This window comes from Jaculus jaculus, chromosome 11, assembly GCF_020740685.1.
Source record: "Jaculus jaculus isolate mJacJac1 chromosome 11, mJacJac1.mat.Y.cur, whole genome shotgun sequence".
In the NCBI taxonomy this organism is placed as follows: Eukaryota; Metazoa; Chordata; class Mammalia; order Rodentia; family Dipodidae; genus Jaculus; species Jaculus jaculus.
Window position 1 is genome coordinate 3,305,394 of NC_059112.1, and position 27,674 is coordinate 3,333,067.

The 27,674-nt window shown below is 44.9% G+C and overlaps 1 protein-coding gene across 4 annotated transcripts in view; it reads left to right on the plus strand.

Annotated features, from left to right (window-relative positions):
• Positions 1–633: 633 nt before the first annotated feature.
• Adamts3 (ADAM metallopeptidase with thrombospondin type 1 motif 3) overlaps positions 634–27,674 on the plus strand; it is a 183,715-nt gene continuing 156,674 nt past the window's right edge. For 3 of the 4 annotated variants that reach the window (XM_045161178.1, XM_045161179.1, XM_045161180.1), the window contains exons 1-3: positions 634–881; positions 1,970–1,997; positions 21,555–21,961. In XM_045161178.1, the coding sequence (XP_045017113.1) occupies positions 813–881; positions 1,970–1,997; positions 21,555–21,961 (504 nt within the window). In that variant the 5' untranslated portion in view covers positions 634–812. The remainder of the gene's footprint in view (positions 882–1,969; positions 1,998–21,554; positions 21,962–27,674) is intronic. The other variant, XM_012950362.2, reaches the window with a different exon arrangement.

Consider the following 27,674-nt stretch of genomic DNA (forward strand, 5'->3'; position numbering starts at 1 on the left):
CATCACTAACCCGCGCCCTCCCCAGAACCCCTCGCCCATCTGCCAGGATGCAGGCTCGAACCCGAGCTGCTGCAGGCTCTGGGGTGATGGCCTGGGGAGGGGAGGGGTGGGGGAGGACCCCGCGTGACGTGGATGGGAGGAAGGAGGAGGAGGACGAGGAGGGGGTCGGATGCCGCTTCAGTGGCCCGCGGGTCGCCAGCCGCCGCCGCCGCCGCCGCCACCGGAGCCCGCGGGCGGCGCAGCCTCCCCCTCCCGCGGCCCGCCCGGCCTCCTCCTCCTCCTCCTCCTCCTCCTCCTCCTCCTCCTCCTCGCTCCTCCCGCCGCCGCCGCCTCTTTCGCCCGCGCGCCCGCCCGCCCGCCGCCGTCCTCTCCCTCGTCTGGGTCGCTGCGCCCGTGCTCCCGGGGACCCGAGCCTCCTCCGCGCCGCCGCGGCGACCCAGGGCGCGGGGCCGAGCCCGGAGACCGCCGCCCAGGCCCGAGACGCCCGCCGCCCCGCCGCCCGTCCCGCGGGCGCAGCACCTTCCCGGCCCGCGCGCCCGGCCGCCCAGGACCGGCGCGGAGGCGACGCGGACCGCAGCCGGCGCCGGGCGCACGGCCCGGGCTTCCTCTCCATCCCAGCTCGCCGCGCCGCGCCGAGGGGCTCGGCTCCGCGTTTTCGCATCCTGCATTCCCCCTCTCTGCCCTGCTCTTCGCCTCCTTCTTTCTTCTTCTTATTTATTATTACTATTTTTTTTTTAAAGAAAACTTATTTTGGGGTGGTTTGCTCTGGGCATCTGCTTTGCCCAGGAGTTGGAAAGGGAACTGGACTCGGGATGGTTTTCCTGTCACTTTGGTTGATCGCAACCTCTCTGGTGGAGGTTAGGACGTCAGCGGATGGACAAGTAAGTGGGATCAATCAATCAATCATCAATGACTAGTAATAATAAAAATTATATGTTTATATATTCTCAAACCCAACCTTTTCCCGAAAAAGTTGCTCCCCTCTCTTGTCTCCCCTCCTGTCCCGGACACTCTTCCCGGGCGGGCGTGCGCGGCGCTCAGGGGACCGGGTGGGGGTGCTGGGCCAGGAGGGAGGCTGCGACCCCCTCCCCCACCCACGGCCCCACCTGGGGCTTCCGCACCCCGCGGCAGCGCTGGGGGACCGTCGCTCGCATCCCTTCGAGAGGGCGGTCTGCCCGGGCGCGAGGGTGAAGTTGGGGACTCCCCGAACCCTGGGCTCTGAGCGCAGCCGGGTTCGGGTCCCGGGGCTTTCTCGGTTCTGCTAGCCCCGGGCAGTACCCGAGCATTCCAGCAGACACGTGTCCCGGGAGCAGGAGGAGGAGGGGGAGGACCATAGCGGGCTGGAGTTTGACAGTTGGGGAGGGGGCCAGGGACGTTTCCTGGCGGCTCGTCCTCTCCCTCGCCCAGCCCTCCTCCTCCCTCGCCCTGCGCCCCCTCCCCGAGGTGAGATGCTCTCTGAAGGGGCCTTGGAGCCTAGGTAGTAAATCGTGTCTGGGCCATGGGGCCAGGAGGACACGATCTTCCCTCTCGTTTTGAGCCTCCCAGGTCTGACCGCAGGGTCCCAGAGAAGGATTCTTCAATAACTCCGGAGCCAGAGCCCCCCTCCCTGTTGGGCTGTTTTTCACCTGGTGAAATATAGGGATTCTTTTTTTTTTTTTTTCTTTTCCAATCCTGACCCAGCACCAGAGTTTTCTGAAGACACCATTAGTATTTATTTTCCTGGCTTTATAAATATTAAAATTGAAGCTGGCAAACAGCTCCCTTTCTCAAGTCGTTATTGAATTGGCCCGTGCTCCTGTCACAAGAACCTTCTATGAACGAAGGTTCAGGATTTGGGCAGCCATCCCAGTCTCTCCGTCTCCTGATTAACCGGCTCCTGAAAAGCACTCCTGCTAGAAATAAAACGCACACGGTGATAAGATGAAACCCAGTAACCATTTCTTTTTCTTACCCCCACCCTCCTTTCCAGGCTGGTACTGAAGAAATGGTGCGAATAGGTAAGCCTTGTTCTCAGATGCCCTTCTGATCCCGGTGTAAAGTAGGAAGGGGAGTAAGCCAATTGTTTCTGAAAGTTTAATTGGTGGTTAAAATAATTTGTACTCTGGAATCATTCTCTGTTCTTCTCTTCCTCTTTCTGAAGGGAGGGTCCCACTTTCCGCAGGCTAAATTATAGTGATGCCAATGCTCTCCTGGCAGTTGGAGTTTTCAAGCATCATTTTCTGGCTGTCTTAGTACCAGCCACTGGCATGGATGTGGAGAATGATTGGCTGCTAGGGAAGAAGGCAGGAGATGCGTGTGCCCATTAACTTGTGCGCTTGAGGGAAGCAGAGCGCCTCTCAACAGAGGGGCTGGGGTGTGGGATGCCAGAGGGAAAGGAGAATCAAAGTGCAGAGGCCATTTTTCTTTTAAAATCTTTCCTGCTTTGGGCACACCCTTTGAAGACATCTTTTTATTCCATCTGCTTGAAAATAATTGCCATCTAATGTTCCGTGAAGGCCGTTTGCACATAACACCCAAGATGAGCAATCACTGGTGTTGTGGGGACTGCTGTTCTCACGCCACAGGTGAGGAGGTCGAGGTTGAGTATAAAGGATTTGTAGCAGATCACTCCAAAGCTTATGGCCTTTCTTCTCTATCTTTTTCCTTTTGCGTGTGTGTGTGCGCGCGCGCGCGCAGGTGTGCATGTACCATGATGTGCTTGGGACGGTCGTGTCTGTGCTTACCTTCCACCTCTCCGCTCACCTCTAGCTGGCCTGCAGGTGATTCTCCTGTGTCGGCCTCCCTGCTCTCACTAGAGAGAGTGTGCTGGCATTACAGACACTCGCGCTTCGGGGTCCAGCTTTATGTGGGTTCTGAGGCCCCTAACTTGTCCTCACACCGTCACTGAGCATGCTCGGTCCCGCAGAACCATCTCCCTAGCCCCCTGAAGTTTCTCTGAGAGCAGATTTGTCTTGAATGCGCAGAGTGCAGGTCATCTGGCCAGAAGCCAGGCCACCCTTAAAGTCTGTTAACACACATTGTTGTGTTTGAATCACTTTCAGAGGTAATTTTTCATGTTGCGGAGTCTTAGTCATTTTTACATCCTGTCTTTTTCAAGTAGTGTGGAAAGTCTGTTTATTTATTTTTTGAGCTAGGTTCTCGTGTAGCAGACGCTCCTGATCTTCCTGCCTTTGCCTCCCAAGTGCTGAGTTTAAAGACATGTGCCATGATGCCAGGTTGTAGTCACTTTTAGGAGAAAGGTAATCATGTGGCTGCATTACAGTTCCTAGTCACCAAGGGTTCACTAAATGCTCAGCATCCTGTTAGTCACTTGACGTGAATTCCTCTGGGCAACTGCTGGGTGGAATAGGGATGCTGGTGTGTCTGTTACGGAGATAAGGAAAGTGCAGCTTGAGAAACCTTGGTATGCAGCAGCTGCCTGTGTGTTGCACAGGCAATAATTTGCTGAATACATTGTTAAATAATGGGGGACCTCAACACTCAGACCCAGGGGTGTGTACAAACTCTCCTTGACTTATTCTGAGGATTTTCTGCCTAAACTCACCGTAAGTTGGAAATTACAGGTTGAAAACACATTGACTACACTCACTGTACTGACTGACCATAGCACCAACAGGGGTGCCCAGTGCCCAGTCCGTCCAGTGAGGGGTTCTCGCCACACTGCACATGATATCCTGGAAAAAGATCAAAATTCAAACTCGAAGGACACGTGCTCCTGAACATGTGTCCCTTTTGCACCACAGTAGAGTTAAACCATTTACACACACAGCATTGTCCAAATCCCCTCACTCAGGGAATAGTGCCTTTGGATCTGTTCCCTAAGCTTAGACCTGCATGGCAAGACCCCAAGGGAGAACCCTGATGGAGAATACACTCAAAACAGTGTCTCTGAAGAGACTGTTGCTGTTAGTGATGGATTGCTCTCAGTGATCCATTTAGCTTTTTAAAAAAGGATTGAAAAGAAATCCAGTCTCCAAACTAGTAGGAAAAAGAACACTGTCTTATTTTTAATTCCTTAAATGTTTCATTGAACACTCTATCTCTTCAATATATAATTTAAGATGTTATAGATGACCCATTCCACCAGGGGAAGCCTCATGAAATAAAACCTTCTGCTTTGATGAGATTTTCTGATAAAATTAGGATGCTCTCATGTTGGAATTTGGTCCAAACCTTTTGCTGACTTAAATTACTTAGGTAACTGTTTTTACATGGGTGCTGAGCTAGGGCTAGGGGTGATGAGTCAGCACTCCAAGAGAGGAACATGTGGTATTTTGGGGTTGTGTTTTTGGAGATATACTTCTCCCTATATTCCTGTTTTATGGGATTTCTCTTTGTTGTTTTACTTACCATGCTCAAGTTTAATGAGGAGCACTCAGGAGGCAGAGGTAGGAGGATTGTTGTGAGTTTGAGGCCAGCCAAAGGCATAGTGAATTACAGGTCAGCTTGGGTTAGAGTGAGACCCTACCTTGAAAAAAAACTGTTCTATTTGAACCACATACAATGTAGTCGGTTATTTATAGCTTAGGACGCTGAAGTGGGAGCTGGCACTTGTTTAGGTGGGGTGAAAGCAGTTGGTGGTGGGGCAGCAATAGTTAGGGCACATACTCACCAATGCAGTGTTCTGCAAGGGACATGACCTCTCCCTCATCCTATAGAACAAGGCTTTCTTGGCATGTGGGGGAATATGACTCTTTCTAGAGAAAATGGGTGAATAGTTTTTAAACCTTGGCTTGGTTTTGGGCCTGCTTGCAAAGTGAGAGGAGCTGTCTAGCTACACACATCCACACACCTGTGCATGTTTGAATGCCGTTGTGCACATTTTGTGCATGTTTCATGAGTTCCTTAACATATTTCTGTGGCCTGTCAGCGAGCTCCTTCTTGTCTGACTCAACACATGGCCTTGGTAGAATGCCAAGGGTAACTGTGGGCAACTGGCTGGCCTAATTGGGTTAGGAGGCCTGTTCTGTGACACATGTGGCTTAGGAAATAATCATAGCTCTATAGAAATTTGGAAAATATGAAAAAGAGTTCTGAAGACTTTTGTTTCATACATCATCATCTCTGAGATTCCCAGAGTGTCATGTGAGGAAAGAAGTAACTGTAAATCGACTGAATTAAGCTGTCTTCTCCCCCAGGCCCCTTGAGAATGGGGCATGCTTGTCCTTCTCTGCTCTACTATTTCAGTTCCTTAGTGGCCAAATCTGGATATTCTTCTGCTAAAAATTATGTATTTATTTGGGAGAGAGGATATAGCAAGAGAGAAAATGAGAATGGGCACGCCAGAGTCTCTTGCTCCTCAAACGAACTGTGGATGCGTGTACCACTTTGCGTACCTGGCTTTCTGTGGGGAATTGAACCATGGGCCCATTAGGCTTTGCATGCAAGTATTGTTAATGTCTGAGCCTTCTCTCCAGTTCTGACATTTCATTCTTTAAAAAATATTGAAGCATTTTTCTTTGTCTGACATCTAGTTTACTATGACTTTTAAAAAATCATTTCTAGGTATATGTGGTTTTTCAGATTCAGTGTGTCACTTATCTCATGGTTGGCATGAGGTAGTCCACATAGTTTCCAGGTACCTCAGTGGAGCAAGAACTCGGGCTTGATAATTGTTGCATCTGCAATGCACAAACCTGTGGTCAGTACCTCATAGTTGTCCAAGTGCTTGGTATTTAATGACTAGTAGATCTAGCAAGTAGGGTATTCTCATATTGAGATCTGCCCACGTTCTGAACTTTAGTAAGTGGTTTGGTTCTGGGTGTCTCTGCAGGTTTAATTAGTCCCCAAGAAAATGGAGACTTTGCTGGGCATGGTGGCGCATGCCTTTAATCCCAGCATTCGGGAGGCAGAGGTAGGAGGAGCACCGTGAGTTCGAGGCTACCCTGAGACTATGTAGTGAATTCCAGGTCAGCCTGGGCCAGAGTGAGACCCTACCTCAAAAAGCCAAAAAAAAAAAAAAATAAATAAAATAAAAGAAAGAAAAAGAAAAGAAACTGGAGACTATGACACTGTTATGACAGTTATTATTCAACACTCTCCAGGCCTGTCATGATGGCTTTTCACAACACTAATGCAAAGGTTTCGCCCTGCCAGTGTTTGCATGCACAGAGCTTTGGCAGATAGCTTAAAAAGAAATTTTGTAAATTTTTTTTGTTTTTTCGAGGTAGGGTTTCACTCTGGCTCAGGCTGACCTGGAATTCACTATGTAGTCTCAGGGTGGTGGCCTTGAACTCACGGTGATCCTCCTACCTCTGCCTCCCCAGTGCTGGGGTTAAGGGCATATGCCACCATGCCCGATGGGCAGATAGCTTTCTGTGTGAAGCTCTTCCTGCCCAGTGTTCAATGCAGGTGACTTGGGACCACTGGCCTCGTTTGCTTGTCCTCCCTTGGAATTAGTGATCATGGCACTGGGCTTTACTGGTTTAGTACCTACCTGTCTATTGACCATGGTAATTGTGAAGGTTAAATGCTTCGAGATTTTTAGATGAGGATATTCTTTAAATATTTTTATTATTTATTTATTTGCAAGAGAGGAGAGAGAGAGAGAGAGAGAGAGAGAGAGAGAGAGAGGGAGAATGTGTGCACCAGGGCCACTACAAACAAACTCCAGATGCTTTGTGCAGATGGCTTTATGTGGGTCCTAGGGAATCAAACCCAGACTGGTAGGCTGTGCAAGCAAGCACCTTTAGCTGCTGAGCCATTCCCCCCGCCTATAGACGAAGATATTGTTATAGGTTCTTATGGTGATGCTAAAAATATTGCTACTCATACTTTGCCCTCTTGTCACGGTCTCAAATCATAGCTCTATGCAGAAATGTTGAGCAACCCTCCAGCCCCCTCTGCTTCCAGGATGACGGTGGCCTCTGAGTATTGTTTGCTCGTGAGAGCCCACGTGGACTACCTGGGAAATCCACTGTGGCAACTCCAAATTGCCCAATAAAATAATGATGATTTAAAAATAAAGAGTGTGGTTGTGATGCTTGGACTGGAGACAGTGACAATGATGATTTGGATGGAAACTTAGTTCTTTCTGAGAAAGGGTGCCGCTCAGTGTCTTGGGAGCACTCTTTAGAATTCCTATACTAAATCCCAGCCTTTATTCCTAAAATGCTTCCTCTTTTGCCATAAATTACTGGATTATTCTTTGTAAATAGTTTTACTTACTCATTCGAGAGAGAGAGAGTGAGAGTGAGAGCAAGAGAGAGAGAGAGGGTATGAGCATGCCAGGGCCAGAATTCCAGATGCATGTGCCACTTCATTCATCTGGCTGTGTCTAAGTACTGGGGAACCGAAGCTTTGCCAGAACCTTTAAATGCTGAGCCATCTCTCCAGCCCAAGGGTTATTCTTTCTATGAATCAGAGTATTGAAGTACAGATGTGTGCAGTATGACGGGGTGAGTTGGCACATGCTGGCGTTGCTAGTGGGTTAGTCAGGGGGAGCAGGGGGCCCAGACCAGCAGGGCTGCGTAGCGAGACTCTGCCTCAGACATGCATCCGGGCTGCCTGCACTGGTTCCAAGAGCTGTGAGAAGGCGGAGCTGGTCTTCAGGGCTCCCGTAGTCTCTAGATTTTGAGCACTCACTCCATATCGCCAAATTCTCTGACAGTTTGGCACATCTTTTTTCTAAATTATGTACTTGGTTGTTCATGAGTGTGCAGGCACATGTGTGTGCTGGCATATGAGTGTGCCAGCATATGAGTGTGCACACATGAGTGTGCCGGCATATGAGTGTGCACACATGAGTGTGCAGGCATATGTGTGCTAGAAGACATCTCCGGTGTCATTCTCAGGAACACCGTCCACTTTTTTCTTTTATTTTGTTTTAAAGATTTATTTTATTTTATTTTATTTATTTGACAGAGAAAGAGGGAGACAGAGAGAGAGAATGGGCGTGCCAGGGCCTCTAGCCACTGCAAACAAACTTCAGACATGTGCACACCTTGTGCATCTGGCTAACATGGGTCCTGGGGAATCGAACCTGGGTTCTTTGGCTTTGCAGGTAAATGCCTTAAGTGCTAAGCCATCCCTTTAGCCCCCTTTTTATTTCCAGAGATAGGGTCTGTCATTGGTCCAGATCTTACCAGTTAGGCTACACTGGCTGTCCAGTGAAACCCAAAGGTCCTCTTCTCTCTGCCAGGTGCTGGGATTGCAGGCATGCACCACCATGCCCAGCTTTTGTGCTCCTCCAGCCCAGGGCCAAGCTCAGGTCCGGATGCTTATGAGGCATTACCTGAGCCCAGTGCAACATGTTCTTACTCAGTCTTCTTCAATTGCAGTCTTTCATGTTTTAAATTTTGGAATTAGAGATTCTCACCTGGTCAAGTCTATGCAGGTATCATCTGTTTTGATCAAGTAGATTCCATCCCAGGGATGCAGGGTTGACTCAACCAATGGGAACTGATAAGTGCAGTAGATCACATAAACAGACTCAAAGTCAGGAACCACATGGTCATGTCAATAGATGCAGAAGAGGTTGTTGACAAAATTCAACATCTCCTTATGATTAAAACACTGGAGAAGACAGGGATGAAGAGACTGTATCGCAGCATAATAAAGACAATATGCAACACACCTAAAGCCCATATCATACTAAATAGGGAAAAACTCGAAGCATTTCCATTAAGGGCTGGAACTAGGCAGGAGTGCCCACTCTCACCACTGTCTTTCAACATAGTACTTAAAGTCTTTTAGCTCAAGTGCTGTCTTAATGCTGGTATCAGCATGCACTGTTGCTCAACTCATTGAAGTACGACAGAGGGAGTGGTCAAGTAAAGCATGGTACAAATCAGTTATTTCATCTGGATCACACACCAACTATTTGTGTGTATAATGTGTGTGTGTGTGTGTGTGTGTGTGTGTGTGTATTTTTAAGTGCATATATTTTAAAAATACTTTTAGGGTCTAAGAAATATTCAATGGGTTTATCATTTTCTTATTTTCAAGTAGCCATATGAATAATTAGTTTATAAATGGTTTTGTAATTTTGTTGGTACTGTGGGAAGATGGGTGTATTTCATAGAATAGAATTTGAGAGTGATATAATCTATCAAATAGGCAGCAAAGCATTGGGAGTTTCCTAGCAGAAGAATCTCTGGTTCCAAGTGTAACTGACCAATCCATCTTAATTTTCCAAGTAACTGTGCATGACTTCATTGGTTGACTATAAGTCCCAAGGTAAGATTTTATGGAACAACATGACTTGTTTCTAACAATGACTGCCACAGAGTCTGCAAGATGGAACCTTGTGGATTTTAGGACAGATTTGGAGCAGGGTGAAACGATCAATTTGTGATTGATGTAACTGATCAAACAAAAAATACTTTGGGGGAAGCTTGTGGAAAGTCAAATAGAATTAAATTTGTGAGTTCTCAAACCCTGTAGTGAGATATTCACGCACATTTCTCACACTATTTCTTCATGTTTAGTAAATATGTTTTCTATACATCCACTTCTAAAAATAAAACAAGTATTAAAATACTCAGTAACGTGGGCTGGCATCCCATCTTAGCTCCTTTTTTGCATGTGCTGTCTAGTCCCTCACCCAGAGCGAGCCTCTGCATCCCGTGGAGGAGCTCTTGGGGTCCGGGGTCCTCACATTGTCAGTTTCTGGGCACAGGCAGCATGCACGACTGGGCTTGAATTTATACCAAGCTAATTCCCTGACATTAATATAGCAGAGATATTTTATTCTGTTTACTACATTTTAGCTAGATCTGCTTGCCCACCGTGGTCTTATCAACTGGACAGGTCTGTTTTTATGTGCTGTCTTTATGGTGTTATCAGTGGTTGAGTAAAGAATGGTACAAAAATAGTTCTTCCATCTGGATCGCACACCAATTATGTGGGTGTATAAACTGAGTATTTCATTTTTATCTGAAATGCTTGTTTCAGAAGTGTTTCAGACTTGAATTTTGGGGTTTTGGACTACTTACATAGACTTAAGCCATTGGGTGTCCCTCATCTGAAACTGAAAAATTTGAATGTCTTAAGTGTTGGGTTAATAGTGCTCAGCAACATTCAGGGATCAGATCATATACTTGATTTTTAATTGTTAGCTAGGGATGATCCTGTTCCTAGCACAAGTCTTTCATTTTTCCCAACTTACTCATTTGTAATTCCCTTCTTTCCATTTCACTGAAAATTCCTGTTGTATCCAGCCATTTCAGATATGCAATATAGGGACCTAGTTCTTACAGGTCACAAAACCCAAACTTGATGACATAATCCCTTTCATGTATTGGCGCAGGTTGAGTTCCAACAGCGTCAGGACCGTCTCTCTCCAGTCCTGTTCCCGACCTTCACCAACCGCTCCTCCTCTCCTTTATCGCTGCGCTCCCTTCTCCGTCTACGTTGGCTTTCTTTCCGAGGCTATCATCCTACCTCTGCTTCACTAGAGGAAACACTGGTTATTTTGGTTGTTGTTATTTGTTCATTTTTTGTTTTGGCACTGCCAGTAAATTTCCTGATTGGACTTTTATTAGCTGCTTGAGTTATGCACTTACCTTGATCAATTCACTGTGTTCACAGGACACCGCGCTGCTTGTTGCTCACACTGGGACACTTTACTGTGCATGAATAGTGAAGGAGTAAAGGACAGGAGCGCTAACCTAGAAGAAACTAGAAGGGCAGTTGCAGGAGAAGGCAGGATGGGGGCTGCTGACATGCCACTGTGAGTGCTGCCCAGCGCACTGCCTGGGAAGTGGGGCTGCGGAGGTGGCCTAATGCCCCTCCCCCAAGTACATCCCTGGGTCCAAAGCCTTGGAATCTGTTCATATGGCAAAAGCAGGGTGGGCGATTATGTTATTAGGTAGAATTAGGTTGCTAATCAATTTACCTTACAATAGATTATCCTGGATTATCTGGGGGGCAGCCTTCGTGAGTGAGAGAGGAGGTGAAAGAGACAGCACTGGAGAGATGGCAGTGATGGAGGACTGGGTCTGCTCTTGCTGCCTCTGAATGTGGTCAGAGGGGACTCCGAGCCAGGTGACCGCTTCAGGCTGACAAAGGCCAGGGAACAGATGCTCTCCCAGGCCCTTCTGGAAGGAAGGAAGCCCGGCTGGCTCCTTGGTTTTAGCCCAGGATAACCTACTTCAGTTTTCTCCCTGTGCTTAGTCACTAAATTGGTGGTAACTAGTCGCAGCAGCAGCAGACAGCTCCTCAAGGGGAACGACAGACTTTCCCTGCTCCTCACACTTTTGTCAGATGATGTATTAGTTCAAATTTGGAAAAGATTACCACCCCGTGAGGAAAGGTTGTCAGTGAAAGCCTTTCAGTATGCTGTCCTTATTCTTGACCTTGTTTTTTCTGGGGCTAAATCCTAATTTCCATGGTTTTAAATTCTAGACTCAGTAGTAATCTTTAAAAGCACCATCTCTCAAAATAAAAAAAAAAAAAGAAAAAATATAACTGTGAGGAACATTGATTGTATACTGTCTATGAACTGAGCTTTTGAGTCTAAAACTTCTAGTGATGACCAATCGAGCTGATAGAAATGCTTCATCAAAAACTAAGGGTTTAAAAATATTAAGGGCTGGAGAGACGGTTTGATAGTTAAGGCACTTGCATGTGAAGCCTAAGGACTCAGGTTCAATTCCTCAGTACCCATGTAAGCCAAATACACATGGTGGTCCATGTGCATCTGGAGTTCATTTGCAGTGACGACAGGCCCTGGCACACCCAACACCCATTCTCTCTCTTTCTCTTCCCCTTCCTTCGTTCCTTCCTTCTTTCCTTTCTTTCTCTCTCTCAAATAAAAAAATGTTAAAAAACAAATTAAGGAAGGAATGTTGAAATTTTGGCACTTTAAGAGAAAAATGTCCTCCATTTACCACTCACAAGATAACAATCATGTCATTGATTATTTGGCCATTTGACGACAGCCAATAAAATGCTCTTTTTTTTTCAGAGCACATATTTTCTTTTCCTGAAAAATCTTCTCTTACCTGACTTAATGTTCCAGAATACTAAAGAATGTGCCATTCTCCCCCAAATGAACTTCTTGAACGTAAACATTGTGCAACTGCAACAAGTATTTACTAGAAATCCCGATTTAAAAATGAGAAGAATTTCTAAGTTCACAACTATCTGTTCTTTCTTCATACTGAATACTCCTCCTACTATGTTTTCTTTCTTCAGACAGCATTGTGGAAACATCTTGACCTATGAAAAGACATTTGCAACTCAGAGAAAAGGCACACCAAGCATGCCTCTGCCTAGAAGGGACGAAGTGAGGGGTGTAAAGGGGATCTGGCTTTGTTTATGATTTTAGCATGTGCACCAATTACTGTTTAATTGCTGTTTTGAGATGTGTTCCCTTCCTCACAAGTGTTTACAGCCCCGCTCGGCCTTCGGCGTCTCTTGTCCCCTTCAGGTCCACTCTTCTCCCTGCTCGCATCTTTCCTGGAGCAGCTGGTTCCTGTCATTTCTGCTGAGAGTTGCTCCCTTACCCTGGGCTCAGGATCGGGAGTGTTGTTGTTGGAATGGGTGCTTCAGCTGATCTTGAAGACGTTGGATTGCTTACACTCTTGAGGCCTGGTTACCGCATTCTGAGAGTGTGTACCTGACAAAAGAAATTGCCTCTGGGAGCTCCCTTTCCACTGTGTGGTTCTTTCAATCAGGGAACTGTGGAAGCTCAGACCACGAGACCTGTACCCTGTTTGGAGATTGCCTGGAAAGTTTCTTGGAAACGACGTGGTTTTCTATCAGCCTTGGAGGCCCCCACTGGCTTTGCCTACTGTTTTGGTAACTTTTCATGTTGCTCTGACCAAATACCTTCAGGAAGCAACTAAAACGAAGGGAGAGTTTATTTCAGCTGATGGTTCAAGGTTCTGGTCTATGGGGCAGGGAACTATGCAGGCAGGAGTTTGAGGCAGCTGGCCACACTCAGTGCACAGTGAGGAAGGAGAGAGAGAGAGGAGAGAGGGAGGGAGGGAGAGAGAGAGAGAGGAATTCTTTTGTTCATGCTCAGCTAGCTTCTCCTCTTTATACATGTCTAGAACCCCAGCCTGTGGCAGGATGCTGCCCACAGTTGAGGAGGGTCTCCCGACTCAGTTAACCTAATCAAGATAGTTCCTCACAGGTATGAGCAGCGGCTCACTCAGTCCAGATAATGCTCTATAGGCGTGCCCAGCGGCTGGTGTCTAGGTCCTGCCAAGTTGACAATCAATACAGACCATCACACCTACGTTTTCCTGCATGCTGGTGGGGCGGCAAAGCGGGACTGTGGAAGCCAGGCCAGGTGTCCCAGGCAGCCCCAGGTTGCTGGGATGAACTGCCAGACGAGGCACAGTTTATAGGAGGGGATTATTGAAGCTTGCAGGTCCAGGGGAGGTTCCATAATGGCAGAAGTTGGCCCCCTCTCACAGGTCCACACACAGAGAGAGCAGTCACCACCACCACCACAAACAGGCACATTCCAGGAACTCCACAATGGCAGAGCTCCAGGACTCTGCATGTCTTTTGTCTGGAAACAGACCTGCTCCCCCTGGGGTTGGACCCTTGGATCCGCCCACAGTGACATCACCTCCAGCCAGGTGCCTGGAGATCTAAGTTACAAGCTTGAATAAAATTCTTGTCTCTATTGGGGGACATCCACTGAAACTACCGCTCTGGGTGAATAGCTCAGACAGAATGCTTCCATAGGCTAATGGGGTGAACGTCAGGAACACAGTGGAGAGGGCCCTACATGCACAACCCAAGTTACTGCATCCATGAGCTTCTGTTTCCTATTTGTGAAGTGAGAAGATGTGGTTAGTAGATGGTTGTTCAAGCACTCTTCAGTCTAGCATGAATAAAGATACAGATTTTATAAACCTTTCATTGTGATGATATGTGCTATTCAGAGAGCATAGCATGGTTATATTAATTGCCCTCTCTCTCTCTCTCTCTCTCTCTCTCTCTCTCTCTCTCTGTGGCTGTGGGTTGAGCTCAGGCCCATGCTGGGAGGACGCTCCCACTAACACTTGTCAAGCATTTACTGAGTACCAGCTACTGTTCTAAGCACTTTGAATTTATTGTCTTTTCATTTATGTAACATCTCTGTGAAGAAAATGCTACTATCTCCATTTTTATAGATAATTGTGATCATAGAAAGTCTAAGTACATTATTAAAGGAACACGTGGAAAAGCCTGGGTATTTCAGATCTGAGGTTTAAAAATGTTCTTCCTGGAAGTTATTTAGACAGTATTTTGTTACGATTTATATAATATTTAGTAATGAAAACTTCACTGTGGGGAATTTGGACTTGGTACTTGGAGCTTTTCTGTGAGGAGATGGGGATTTAGAAGTGATTGGAAGAAGAGAGAAACTCCTAAGGAAAACTCGTAGGGTTTGTATGATATATCATAACAGAAGAAAATTTGACATGACAAATTTGCATGTCAGCACATTGTGAGCAGAAATAGTGACATTAGGATTAGGAGGTGAAGTTAAATATTCTGCTTGGTTTAGATAAGTAAATGAAGAATAGACAGATGTTCTTTTTTTTTTTTTTTTTTTGGCTTTTTGATGTAGGGTGTCACTCTGGCCCAGGCTGACCTGGAACTCACTATGTAGTCTCAGGGTGGCCTCAAACTCATGGCATTCCTCCTACCTCTGCCTCCCGAGAGCTGGGATTAAAGGAGTGCACCATCACACTTGGCTGATATGTTGTTCTTAATAGGGTCCTGAGCCATTTAGGGTACAGTTTGAAAGAATGCCCCCATTTTTTCCCCCTTCTTTAACTATCCTTTGTACTGACAGTTTGTCAGTAACTTCCCTGTTGCTGGGACAAAACAAGAAAGTAGGGCAGGAAAAGGATTTAACTTGGTTTTCACTTCCAGAGGGCAGAGTTCTTCGTGGCAAGGTCAGCGCAGCAGAAATGGGAACCTGAGGTCACCTTGTCACGTCAGCAGGGAACAAGTCGGTGGAGCCCAGCAAGGAGGGCCAAACCATAACACAAGTCCTGCCCTCAGTGACACAGTGACAGCCAGGCTCCACAGCCCTAAAGGCTTTATAACCTTCCTGAGCAGTGCCGCCACCTGGAGATTCAGTGTCCAATCCACGAGCCCAGGGGGTATCAGTTTATATTCAAACCATCACAGAGAGCTTATTGTACTTACAGTATCATGTTCAAACATTAGTGTGTGTCCAGTAGCCCAGGTTGAATGTTGGAAGCCATTACAAAAGCCTACAGTGGTTGACATTCACACAGAAAGTCAAAGAACTTTAAATATAGGTTGAACATTCCTTATTTGAAATGCTTGGAACTATAATTGTTTCACATTCCTGATATATTTTTTTTCAGATTTTGGAAGATTTTATATATATATATATAATATATATATATATATTATATTATATATATATAATATATATATTATATATATTATATATTATATATATATAATATATATAATATATATATTATATATATATATACACACACACACACACACACACACACACACACACACACACATATATATACACACACATACATACATAAATTGAGATATCTTATGGATGAAATCCAAAACTAAAATGGAATTAAATTATATTTCAAATACACTGTATACCTCACCCATCTCATAGCCTAAAGGCAGTTTTATGCACCAACATTTTGAATGCAACTTATCACATGAGGTTAGGTATAGAATTTTCTAGTGGTATTTTGTAATAACTCAAAAATATTTAGGTTATTTAGGTTTTGAAGCATTTTGGGTCTAAGATTTTTGGGTTAGAAATTCTCAACATGTATGTGGAAACAGAGAACATTGTCTTTGTTGTAGCTTATGCATAATAATTGTGTGAATGTATGGATTTACATACATATCAACCACATACATACACATAGGTATGGTTATTTTATATTGCATAAGGAGAAAGAAGGCATCATGTTACATGTAAGAATGAGAAATTTAATGTGAAAGTAGAAGAGGGACCATTTGATAAGAGATAGAGAAAATTGAGGGCAAGAGGGGTGATGGGCTAATATGAAGAGAGTACATTATATACATGTGAACATTTCATAATAAAACTCATTTACAATTAAAACAATTTATCAAAACAAGTAGAAAAGGGACTAGTTGGAAAGAAGGGATGCAGTGGAAGGGAAATGGTGGAGGGGGACAAAAGGAAGAAATGGAAGGAGGTTATGATCAAAGCATTTATAGAGTGAAGCAGTTTAAAAAACTGAGAAAAGAAATATGCCAAATTAATAGTCATAGGGTTAAAATATGTTAATATACATAAAAAGACTATCTCCTTGCTTGCCTGGATTCTGAACTATCGAGCAATAGAAAAACTACAGATGTGGGCAAAAGAAAAGCCTGAGAGCCCAAGGCTTTCGCTTTGACAGACGCGTTTCTCTCTTGGGTTCCCATCATGGCGTCAGGCCCCGCTGAGCCAGGGACGCTCCTGCAAGCAGAAGAGGAAATCCTGTCATGGCCAGGCCCATGCCCAGAAAGAATGAGGAGGGAGGCACTCTCTTTGCAAACCTCTTAATACTTTCCCGCTCTGCAGCCATCTTCATACATCACTCTTCTTCACCAGTGCAAGGTGAGGTAGTGGTGGGCAGAGGTCTGGCCCCTCGGGGAAAAGCCTCTCTCACAGCGAGCAGGGGCTAATGGCTCTCCATCTCTGACTTAGGACAAAGTCATTGCATCTCTTTAAGATGCCTCACTTGTTGGAAGAAGCAAGGCTTAGATAATTTTTCAAGGTTTTCTAAGTCTTTGGCTGGTGTCATTCTGATTCTATTACTACCCAAAATGACTGCAGAGTGGGGGATAATTTCCCACTGAGAATAAGGGGTTCCATGTCTGCCTTCCTACTGGCCTGTTTTGATAATCACATCTATTGTGAACTTTTTGGAGTTTAAGTTATAAGACAAGAATACTATGAAATTTTTGATTTGTAGCTCACCAGGAACTGGGAAGTAATGCACAAATTTACAAGCATGTTTCTGGCTCTAGGTACGTGTTCACTCATACAGTTTGCCATCATTAATGACTTGATGCTAAGAGGACTATTTAGGGGAAAGAGAGTGCATGCTAATTTTAGGTATTCTGTATGCTTAAGCTGCTCTCATTCATTTCTTCATAGAATGTTTGACTCAGTTGAGGTTCTGTTATAGGAAGTGAGGGACTGTAGTGATGAGACCAAGTTTATTACTTGCCCTCATAAAATTTATTATACTAGAATACAAAAAGAAATCATATATACAAACACATAGCTTAAATTTCTAGGGTGTCAAATGGTGACAAAAAATATAGAGAAAACAAAAAAGGGGAAGTAAGTTAAGAGGAGACAGAACACTCACTGAAACTATTGTTGAAAAGATAGGACTGGCTAGAATGTCTTACACATGTGAAGGCTTTGGCAGAGAGCTCAGAGATGGTGCCAGGAGAGAGGTGTGCTACAGAGGCACCAACGCCAGTGGCTTGTTCAAACCGTTCCTGCTGCTGGGGATGCTTGTGTCATGAGTGACCAGCGGTAGGGCTTCATGGTGGCCTCCGCTCTCTGAGTCCCTGAAGGTTGGATCCCACACAAACCTTTTCAGAGTGAGTGCTCTTCACAGCCATCACAGCTGACCTTGGTATCTAACTTGAAAGTTGAACCTGGCCTTCTTTTAGTCAGTAAGGAACTTACATTCACATTGGTCATGGCTAATCTCTACTGAATCTCTGGGTGATCTCACATGAACCTCTCAGTAGACTTGTGGTATTAGAACTACTACTGACCTTGAGAATCAAGAACTTGATCCAGGCCGGGCGTGGTGGTGCACGCCTTTAATCCCAGCACTCAGGAGGCAGAGGTAGGAGGATTGCCATGAGTTCAAGGCCACCCTGAGACTCCATAGTGAATTCCAGGTCAGTCTGGGCTAGAGTGAGACCCTACCTCAAAAAACCAAAAAAAAAAGAATTTGATTCAAGCCATAGGTTGAGCCAGCTCATTAACTTCTTACATACCTAAGCTCATTCCTAACCACACACTCTGAAATACATACTTTAAAAATTTTGTCAATTTTGTTGGGCATGGTGGTGCACACTTTTAATCCCAGCACTCAGGAGGCAGAAGTAGGAGGATTGCCATGAGTTCAAGGACACCCTAAGACTACATAGTGAATTCCAGGTCAGCCTGGGCTTGAGTGAGACCCTACTTCAGAAAAAAAAAAAAAGAAAAATTTTGTCAATTTACATTGGATATAACTTAGTTATTTTTCTTCTTTCTTTCTTTCTTTTTTTTTTTTTTTAAGATAGGGTCTCACTCTAGCCCAGGCTGACCTGAAATTCACTATGTAGTCTTAGTGTGGCCTTGAACTCATGGTGATCCTCCTACCTCTGCCTCCCGAGTGCTGGGATTAAAGGTGTGCGCCACCACGCCAAGCTAACTTAGTTTTTTTTTTTTTTTGGGGGGGGGGGATTATAGTGTGTGATTACTATGCTTTTGATAACCTTTAGATTCTACCCACATTTCCAGTTTTCCCCTTAAAATTAGAATTCAAACACCTTTTAGAGGCATTATTGAAGCTGCACTGAAGAGAAATTGGTTAACTGGCTGTGGATAGGTGGAATGTCTTCAAACTTGTGGTCCATTTCCTTCACGGGTCAGAGCTTGGGTTAGAGATTGGCAGCCACAGGGTCCATCTGTTCGGCAGTGGATGAGAACTGGAACTTTCCTTTGGCTCCACACTTCTCTGTTAAGACTTCTAACTCTGCTTTCCCACTTATAGAATGAGGCAGTAGCACCAATTGTCTGTGCTTATTCTTAGAGATGATATATTCTCAAGCACAAATCACGGAGCAGAGGACTTCGCCAGTAACTGGCAGGTGACTGGGGAATTCCTCTGTCACTTCCAGAGTCTGAGGGGTTGCCCAGTATATCTTTTCCCTAATTCCTTCCATTCCCAACAGGAAAATGACTGGTTCAGGGTTAATCTCAGCAATGATTCTTATGTGTTTATTTTAAGAATGATTTGTTATTTAGCATTAGGAAAGAGGAAGCTTTATAAGGAAGCTCATTTTGAATAAAAATTGAGAGCATACTGTCTGAGAGGGGTAAAGGAGCTGTCTTGGAGAGTCTAGGACATGGCGTGCTGAATCCATGAGGCACCGGGTACTGTCACGTGTGTGGAGAGGTTGCCCTGCATTCTTCGGAAGAGTCTCAGCCTCCCATCTCTTAATCCAGCCATCCTCACGCTGTCTAGACTTTCTTCTGTGAATTCCCCTCAGAGGAGATGAGAAATCCATACATGTAAGCTAAGCCTTGCTCTTTCCCTTGACACAGTAAACGGGTGGTTGGCGGAAGAGTGACGTTTGAGCTCGCTGGTTTCCTTCGAGGTGGTGGGCTGTGGAAGTCAACAGACCAGTCAGCGGGTGGCAAGGCAAAGGCTCTCTAGTGACTTGAAAACCAACTTCACTCAAAATAAACAAATTTATCTGGCAAGACAGCCTGACAGGCAGAGAGACAATCTTAGTTCATGGGATATTAAAGGAACCAAGGGGAGTTGGGGGTTCCTTGGCTTCGAGAATTTACTTGGGGTAGGCTGCCTCTGTTCACATCGAAGGGCTTGATCCATGCCTTGGGGAGAACACTTCCACCTGCCCTGCCCCCATCACACTGCCCCGCAGACCCCTGTGTGCTCCCTTCACTCTGCCCGTGACTCATGTGCTCACTCTGGACGTTGCCAGCCTTCTTTCTAAACCAGAATTTGTAGGAACGTTTGCCATCATTTTGTTGTAAGGGTTCCTGCCCTTGGTCTTCAGCCCTGATGTGTCTAGAGCAGGAGGCGGCCTCTACGCCACTTTGCCTTAATGCTGCATTCGCTCTTGCACTGTCTGGAAGGAGTGGGTTTTCCTTTAAGCGCGTTGGTCACTATAGGTGGCCTAGAGATGACATGCACACACACACAATGTCTCAATTACCAGAATCCTTCCTTTGTCTTCCGAGGCCTTACACAGTGCTTGAGAACACGGATTCTGTAAAGACACTTTCAGAATGTGGATCACAGGTTCATGTCATGTGTCCATGCATGCTTCTGTCTGTGTGAAGGTCCACGTGTATGTGTGTGTGTGTGTGTGTGTGTGTGTGTGTGTGTGTGCGCGCGCGCATGCACATACACACGAGGAGGCTAGATGGTGATGTCACGTGTCTTCCAGAGTCACTCTCCACCTTGTTTTGAAGGTAGGGTCTTGCACTGAATCTAGAGCTCAGCGAGGTGGCTGAGTAGCTGGGACCCTCCTGTCTCCTCCTCTGCAGCGCTAGGGTCACCGCTGCACATTGTCAGCATTTGTGTGGCTACTAGGGATCTGAACTCAGGTTCTCCTACTGGTGTCACAAACCCTTTACCCAAGTGCTGTCTTCCAGCTTCATGGGTTTATGCATCAAGCTTAAGCGCCGAGTTCTTTGATGGGTGATCTTTTCTCTGTAGATGGGCATGGTTTGTGAATCATGTAGTTTTATCAGGTCACGTTGACATACTACAAGACTGCTTTGGGGATAGAACTCTTAAAGTGAGAAATCTTTAAATTCTTGGTCACACAATTTTTTTTCCATGTTTGCTTTTTTCATGCTCATTTCATACTCATTCCCTCCTTGTTTCCTTCATATTTCCCTCATAGTTACACATATTTCCCAAGTGTTTGCCTTGCAGAGACCAAATCCTCACATTTGGCCAAGCTGTGAGAGTCAGGATTAGCATGCAAGTGTCCAAATGCGTGGGGCGGGGGGTTCCAAACATACAGATTCAAATTCATGTACCCTGTGTAAGGAGCACAGTGCGAAATGGGAATACTATGCCCTCATGACTATGTGTATGCTCAATTTGTAGATTGCCCTTTCTTCTGGTTTTTTGTTGTTGTTGTTTGTTTGTTTGTTTTTTGTCCATTATCATGCTTCTTGCTGCTCTTGAAAGTCAGGATTAGGGAACATGGCGTAGCATCACAAAACAAGAGTATGGGCCTTGGGCTGTAACCTGGATTCACACGCACATTCATTGTCGTTTTACCCTTGGGCTTTCCTTGAGTCTCAGTTTCTTACCAGTAACTTAGGGTTGTTGGGGTTGGGGTGCTAAAAAGTACACGTAAACTAGACATCCATAAACTGCAGAATATGAATTATGTTCCTACGGTAGGGGCATGAGGGCTTACTGAAGGTCGTGCAAATTCTGGGAAATCTACAGGAGGGAAAATGAAAACAATTTCAAGCATTTTTATATGAAAGCAACTTTGCTAGACGTTTGTAACAGATGTGACTTGTGTGGATAGTGGGTTATTTCAGGGCAAACCCTAATTTTAAGTAAGCCAAGTATGGTTATAAAGAGCCTTACATATACATGAGAAGTTAATACTCATGTTGTAATATGTTTTCAAAGTTAAGATAATTCATTGAGCGACCTAAACACACTTGAGAAATGATTTGAGTTCTCAAAATGTAGTGTGTATGAGCTGGCTCAGGAATGTGGTCATTATGCGAATTAATGTATAGCTTTGTGAGGTGAGTACCTTACAACTAAGCTATCTGCTGTATTTTCCTGTCCCATAGTATTCTACAATTCTATTTTCTAACCCTACAGATTTACCAATAAAGAGATACAGAGAGTATGAGCTGGTGACACCAGTCAGCACAAATCCGGAAGGACACTACCTCTCCCATGTTCTTTCTGCAAGTCACAAAAAGAGACCCACAAGGGACGCGTCTTCCCGCCCCGAGCAGCTGTTCTTCAACGTCACAGCCTTTGGACGAGACCTTCACCTGCGACTAAGACCCAACACTCGCCTCGTGGCTCCTGGGGCTGTTGTGGAATGGCATGGGACATCTCTCCTACCTGGGACTGTGCCTGACCCCCACGGTGACCAGCAACATCGAAGCGCTGCAGGAGAAAGCTGGAGGGCAGAGCCCTTGCAGACCACTTGTGCTTATGTTGGTGACATCGTGGACATTCCAGGAACCTCTGTTGCCATTAACAACTGTGATGGTCTGGTAAGACTTGTTTCCGTGTGTGTGTGTGTGTGTGTGTGTGTGTGTGTGTGTGTGTGTGTGTGTGTTCAGGTGTTGGTGTTCAGTGTGTCTTCGCTGTTGGAAGGTAGATGTGAAGAGAAACCCTCCTTGCTGCATCTCATGTTCAGGAACAAGCCCTAGGAAGGGGTTTGCTGTCATGAATGTGCACTTTGGCTTAATTTGAGGTATGAAAAAAACGCGATCCCACGTGACAAAAGGCAACTCCTTTGCATCTTTGTGTTTTTCTTTGTGTCCTATTGGGGGATTTCCTTTTCTTATTTTGCTTAAAGTTTTCTGAAAACATTCTAAGGTAACATAGATCCCTCAAAAAGGACTACATTTCTTATCTTCTGTGGAAACTTTGGATATATTTTTAAAGAAAGTATTTTGAAAATGTTTTTCAGCCTTTTCCCAGAATGCTGAATTGGGAAATGTGAAGATCTTTTGTCAGAATTTGCCAAACTGGCATAACCTTATAGACATGATACTTTTTATTTATTTTTTTTTTCTGTGTGAGGCTTTGATAGGATCTGAAAAAAAAATGTTTCAAATAAGATACCCATATGTTGCTTTTTAATTTTGTGATCAAGTCCAATAGTAGGCAGTTGCTCTGCAGATGTGAATGCCTCTGTGTGTGTGTGTGTGTGTGTGTGTGTGTGTGTGTGTGCACATGCATGTGTGTCTAAGATGCCACTTGAAGATGGTGTCCATGTTTATGCCTCTTCCATGTGCAGCTGACTCCCTCTGTTCAAAGAAACAACCTCATACTTTATCTGCTTGTCCAGTTGCTGTTTCTGAAAGTTCAAAGCTGTCACTTTTGTCACCATTTCTAGGAGTTCTTAAAATTTTGCTGACATTATTACTTTATTGTAATTGCTCTATTTAGATTAGTCCCTTGATGATACCTGAAACATTCCACCTTTGCCCTGTAAGCTTCCTGTCTGGGGGGCGCAGGGCTGGTGAGATGGCTCTGGACAAAGCACTCGCTGTGCAAGTCTGAGTGCTTGTCTCAGAACCCGGGTGATACAAGTAATAAAGTAAAACCAAAAAGAAAGATAGTGGGTCGAGATGGCTTAGTGGTTACCATGTTTGCCCGGGAAGCCTAAGGACCCTGGTTTGATTCCCCAGCACCTTTGTTAGCCAGATGCAGAAGAGGGTACCTGCATCTGGACTTCTTTGCAGTGACCCTCATGTGCCCATTCTGCCTCTCTCTATCTGCCTCTTTCTCCCTCAAGATAAACAAATAAAAATATTTTAAAAACTTAAAAAAAGAAAGATGTGCCCAGCCCAGTAGAGGTATAGAACCTATGTTTTACCAGTTGCTGTTCTTTACTTCTTAGAGTTGAGCATTGCAGTCATGGGCTGACTCTTGATATTCTATAGGCTTTCATAAATTTGTGCCTAAAAGAGCAGCACGTTAGGTCAGATCTCCAATTTGAGTCCATTAGTTTATGGCTCATATGTTTACTCTTGTAGTGGACTTTGAAGAAGTAAGGGAGTGCTCAAGTTCTTTTCATTCTGAAGAAAAAGGCTTAATGGATATGAAGCTTGGCAGGCAAAGCTGGGAGGATGCTGTGAGTTTGCAACCAGTCTGGAGCTATAGTGAGTTCCAGGTCAGCCTAGACTAGAATGAGACCCTCCCTAAAAACAAACAAACAAACAAAAAAGAAACAACAGAACGGAATACTTGTAGGGGCTGGGAGATGGCTCAGTGGTTCAAGGCACTTGCTCCCAAAGCCCGCCAACCTGGGTTCGATTCGCCAGTACCCACATAAAACTAGTTACACAAAGAGACACGTATCTAGAATTCATTTGCAGTAGTAAGAAGGCCTGGTACACCCATGCACATGTTTCTCTCTCTGTCCCTCTTCCTCTTTTCCTCCCTCCCTCACATACAAACACACTGTAAATAAACAAAAATATTGTAAGAAATAATTATAGGAAGCCAGTTATGGGTTTAATACTATTTCAAGCATCATGAAATGGTGAAAGAAATAAGCATAGATATACCCTTATGTAGCTCAAAGATGTAATATTTACCATAAAACTTAAGTGTCTAAAATATATGGTGAAATATATTTGTTACATATGTAAAATATTTATGTAACTAAACATATGTATGTGAGTCATGTTTGTCTTAAATCATGGTTAAGGAAAGCATCTTGTGGAGAGATTTTATGAATGAGACAATTTTTCTAAGCAGAGAGGAGTTTCCCAGACCTTGAGTCTGGTCCAGGAGAAGGGCGGGTCTGGCCTCAGGAGGCAGGGCTTGCCGGGCCGACATGCTGACATGGAAGTCTCGTCAGGTGTCCCACTGCCAACAGCTGCGTGCCAAGGAGAAGCCAGCCGGTGGGAGAAGCATAGCAACAGGATTCTGGAGCCACGAGAGCCAGAATCGAGGCTCAGTGCAGTGGCTTCTCATGGAGCTGGGACTGAAACTTAAATGTGTGTGACTGTATTGGATAAACCCCGAGCCAGGATAAGCCATGAAGGTCCATTATTAAGGATGTGAATGAATTTGGTGGATCAATGGAGAATGCCTGAGTGATTTTTGCTCCTGTGACATGTGGCTTTCCACTTGCGCTTCTTGGTTTATGTGGGGAAGCAGGGATATTGAGATAACAGTCATGTTGAAGGGTGAGCCTGGGGGACCTGAAGCCCCCTGGGAGAGGCTCTGCGATGCTAATCGAGTCTAAGTTGGTTTAGAAATTATCTTGACTTCTGGCCTAAAAATATCCATGAGAAAAATCTCAGTGTAGTGGGCGTGTTCCTGTACACAGAATGGGCTGCCAGGAACTCCCTCTCTGGATGGGCGGATTAATCCCTTCATTAGGTTAATTTTAGAAAGGGGCACAGGGGATTTTAGGGGCTCTGCTTTTTTACACGTGTCCACTGAAGCTGTTTTGTGTAGGAGTAGCCACAGGTATTTGCTTTCTGCTGAGGCCAGCCCATTCATAGCAAGGCCCCTTCCTCAGGAGGAATTCTTAACCTCTGTTGTTGCGCGCGGTGTGAGTTTGAAATGGGCCATGCATGAGGTGGACCAAGGACTTCTGTGTAATGCAATCGGAAAGTTACTCAGTGCAGCTCCAAGTATGCTTTACCAGGCTGGCATGCAGATAAATGCAGACAGTGAAAGGAGGTAAAGCTTTTGTAGCAGCTCGAGGGATTGCATAGAAGTAGACAAGCTTTGACACCGAGAGGACCTCAGCTGAAATGAGTAAGACCTTCTCTGCCCAGGAGCCGACAGCGTGCTTCTCAGAGTGCGCCTGACCCTGTCCTGCTCTTCACCAAGATCCTCATCTGTGAGTGACTAATAATCCATGGTAAGTTACAAGGCCGCCCAATTTCTAGATAAGACTTCCCGAGCGACTCTGTCCCCTAAATGTTCCCATTCTCTGTAGCACGTGACCTCGGCTGTCTGCGGGAGCCCTGCTTCTTTCTATTTCTCTGCTCTCCCAGTTGTCCAGCCGCAGCCTGCCCGTGGTTCCTTCCAGCAATATGTAGGGTGCTCGATGGTTCTCTTGGCTGCACCTGTCTGTCCACACAAGCTGAACACACAATTTATTTGAAAGCGAGAACGAGGCAGATAGAAAGAATGGGGATTCCAGGGCCTCTACCCATTGCAACCAAACCCTAGACACATGCACCACCTTGTACATCTAGCCTACATTGTGGGTACTGGGGAATCAAACCTGCGTCCCTAGGCTTCACAGGCAAGCACCTTATTCACTAAGCCATCGCTCCATCCCGTATTTCCTATTTTAAACCCCATGAAAATTATGATGTCACGTAACTCACTGTAAGATCTACAATGGTGGTAACATCTAAAATGTCTATGAAAATGATGTTGGAACAAAGCCTAGCACAACCTGGAATTAACAACACAAGGCTTCATGCTGAGTCATTCTTTGGGGTCACGGAGTTCTGATGAGCTGAACTTAGTCCCAGGATTCTCAAGTACCAGTTTGAGGTTCTTTGTTTCACTTAATAATCTTTGGCTATGGGAATACTGATCCTAGTTAATACAGAAGTAGAAAAACAGTGATCTCTCAAAATAAAACCTAATAAAATCAGTGATCCAGGCTTGCCTGGTATTTATAAAGCCTTGGATTCAACCATGCAAGTGCAGGGAAAAAGTGATCTCCAGGTTCCTTTGTATTTTTCACCATATATAACACATGTAACACAAAAATACGTGTTAATTGACTGCATTATTAGTAAGGGTTGCAGTCAGTCGCTAATTTGTTAAATTTTGGTGAAGCTAAATGGTATGTGAAAATTTTCCTTTACTTTTTGATGACAGTGGTGTTGAGCCGTCACCTCTCAGGCCCTTGCTGTACTGCTTGAGCCACAACTGCAGCCGACAGGGGCGTTAAATACTCAGGGCCCCATGTTCAAGAGTCAACTGTCACTGTGCTCTATGTTAACTTGCACATTAAATTTTTCACTTTTCGTCTGTTTTTTATCCATTATAGAATATGAGGTACTGCTGCCTTCCACCGTTATTGTAGAAACAGCATTTTCTTCCTTCAGTGACATCAGTTATTAGATAGGAAAGATCCATGTTTGCTGCATATGCTCTTATCAGTATATAGCCTCCTTTTTTCTTTTATAACTTGTTTTGAAGTCTAGTTTATCTGATTTTAATATATGTGATAGCCTTTTCCTCTGAATCAATTTATGTCTTTGGCTCTAAAGTGTTTTTTTTTTTTATAAACACACTGAATAGTTGAGTAATTTTTTAAAATTCTCTATTATTTTCCTTCTCATTGCTGGTACACAATACTCGAGGAAAATCAGTTTAAGAGAGAAAGGGCTCGCCTCAGTTTCCAGCTCCAGGTTACAGAGAAGGCATGGCAGTGGACGCTTGAAGCTGGGCTGGTCTTGTTCAGCCCACAGAGAGGAAAGAGAGATGGCTGCCCATGCTCAGCCAGCGCTCAGTTAGTCCCAGGGCCGCCATCCTTGAAATGATGCCTCACACATCTAAGATGGATCTTCCCATGACAATTAAATTAATCTAGATCATTTCTCACAGGTGATTCTAGGAAACCTCATTTGTCTTTTCATCATCATTATTGTTGTTGTTGTTGTTTTCCAAGGTAGGGTCTCACTATAATCCAGGCTGACCTGGAATTCACTATGTAGTCTCAGGGTGGCCTCAAACTCTTGGTGATCCTCCTACCTCTACCTCCCAAATACTGGGATTAAAGGCTTGTGCCACCACGCCCAGATTTTTTCTTGTTTGTCATTTTGACAATCCATATAAACCATCACAAATTGATTCTGCCATCTCTGTCTTGTTTAAAGAATTTAACCCATTTACATTTGAAGTGATCACTGATAAGGAAGGGGTATGACCTTGGTCCTTTGAAGTTCTTCACAATATGATTATAGATTTTCATGGTCTCCATTTCTTACAGTACTGTCCTCTCTTGTGTTTAGTTGATTTTTTACTTTTTTATTTATTTCTATTATTAGATATGAGCATATTTTATATGTAAACATCACATGTTGGTACTATCCTTTCCCTCCTCCCTGCCCCTTTTCTGAAGAGGCCTTCCTCATTGGGATGCAGGTCAACCCCATTGGGATTGTAGGTCATGCATTATGGGGGCAGCAGCCAGTTATGGGGGAGGGGCAATGTCTCTGTGCAAAATGTCCCAACTTGTGGCTCTAACAATCTTTCTGCCAACCC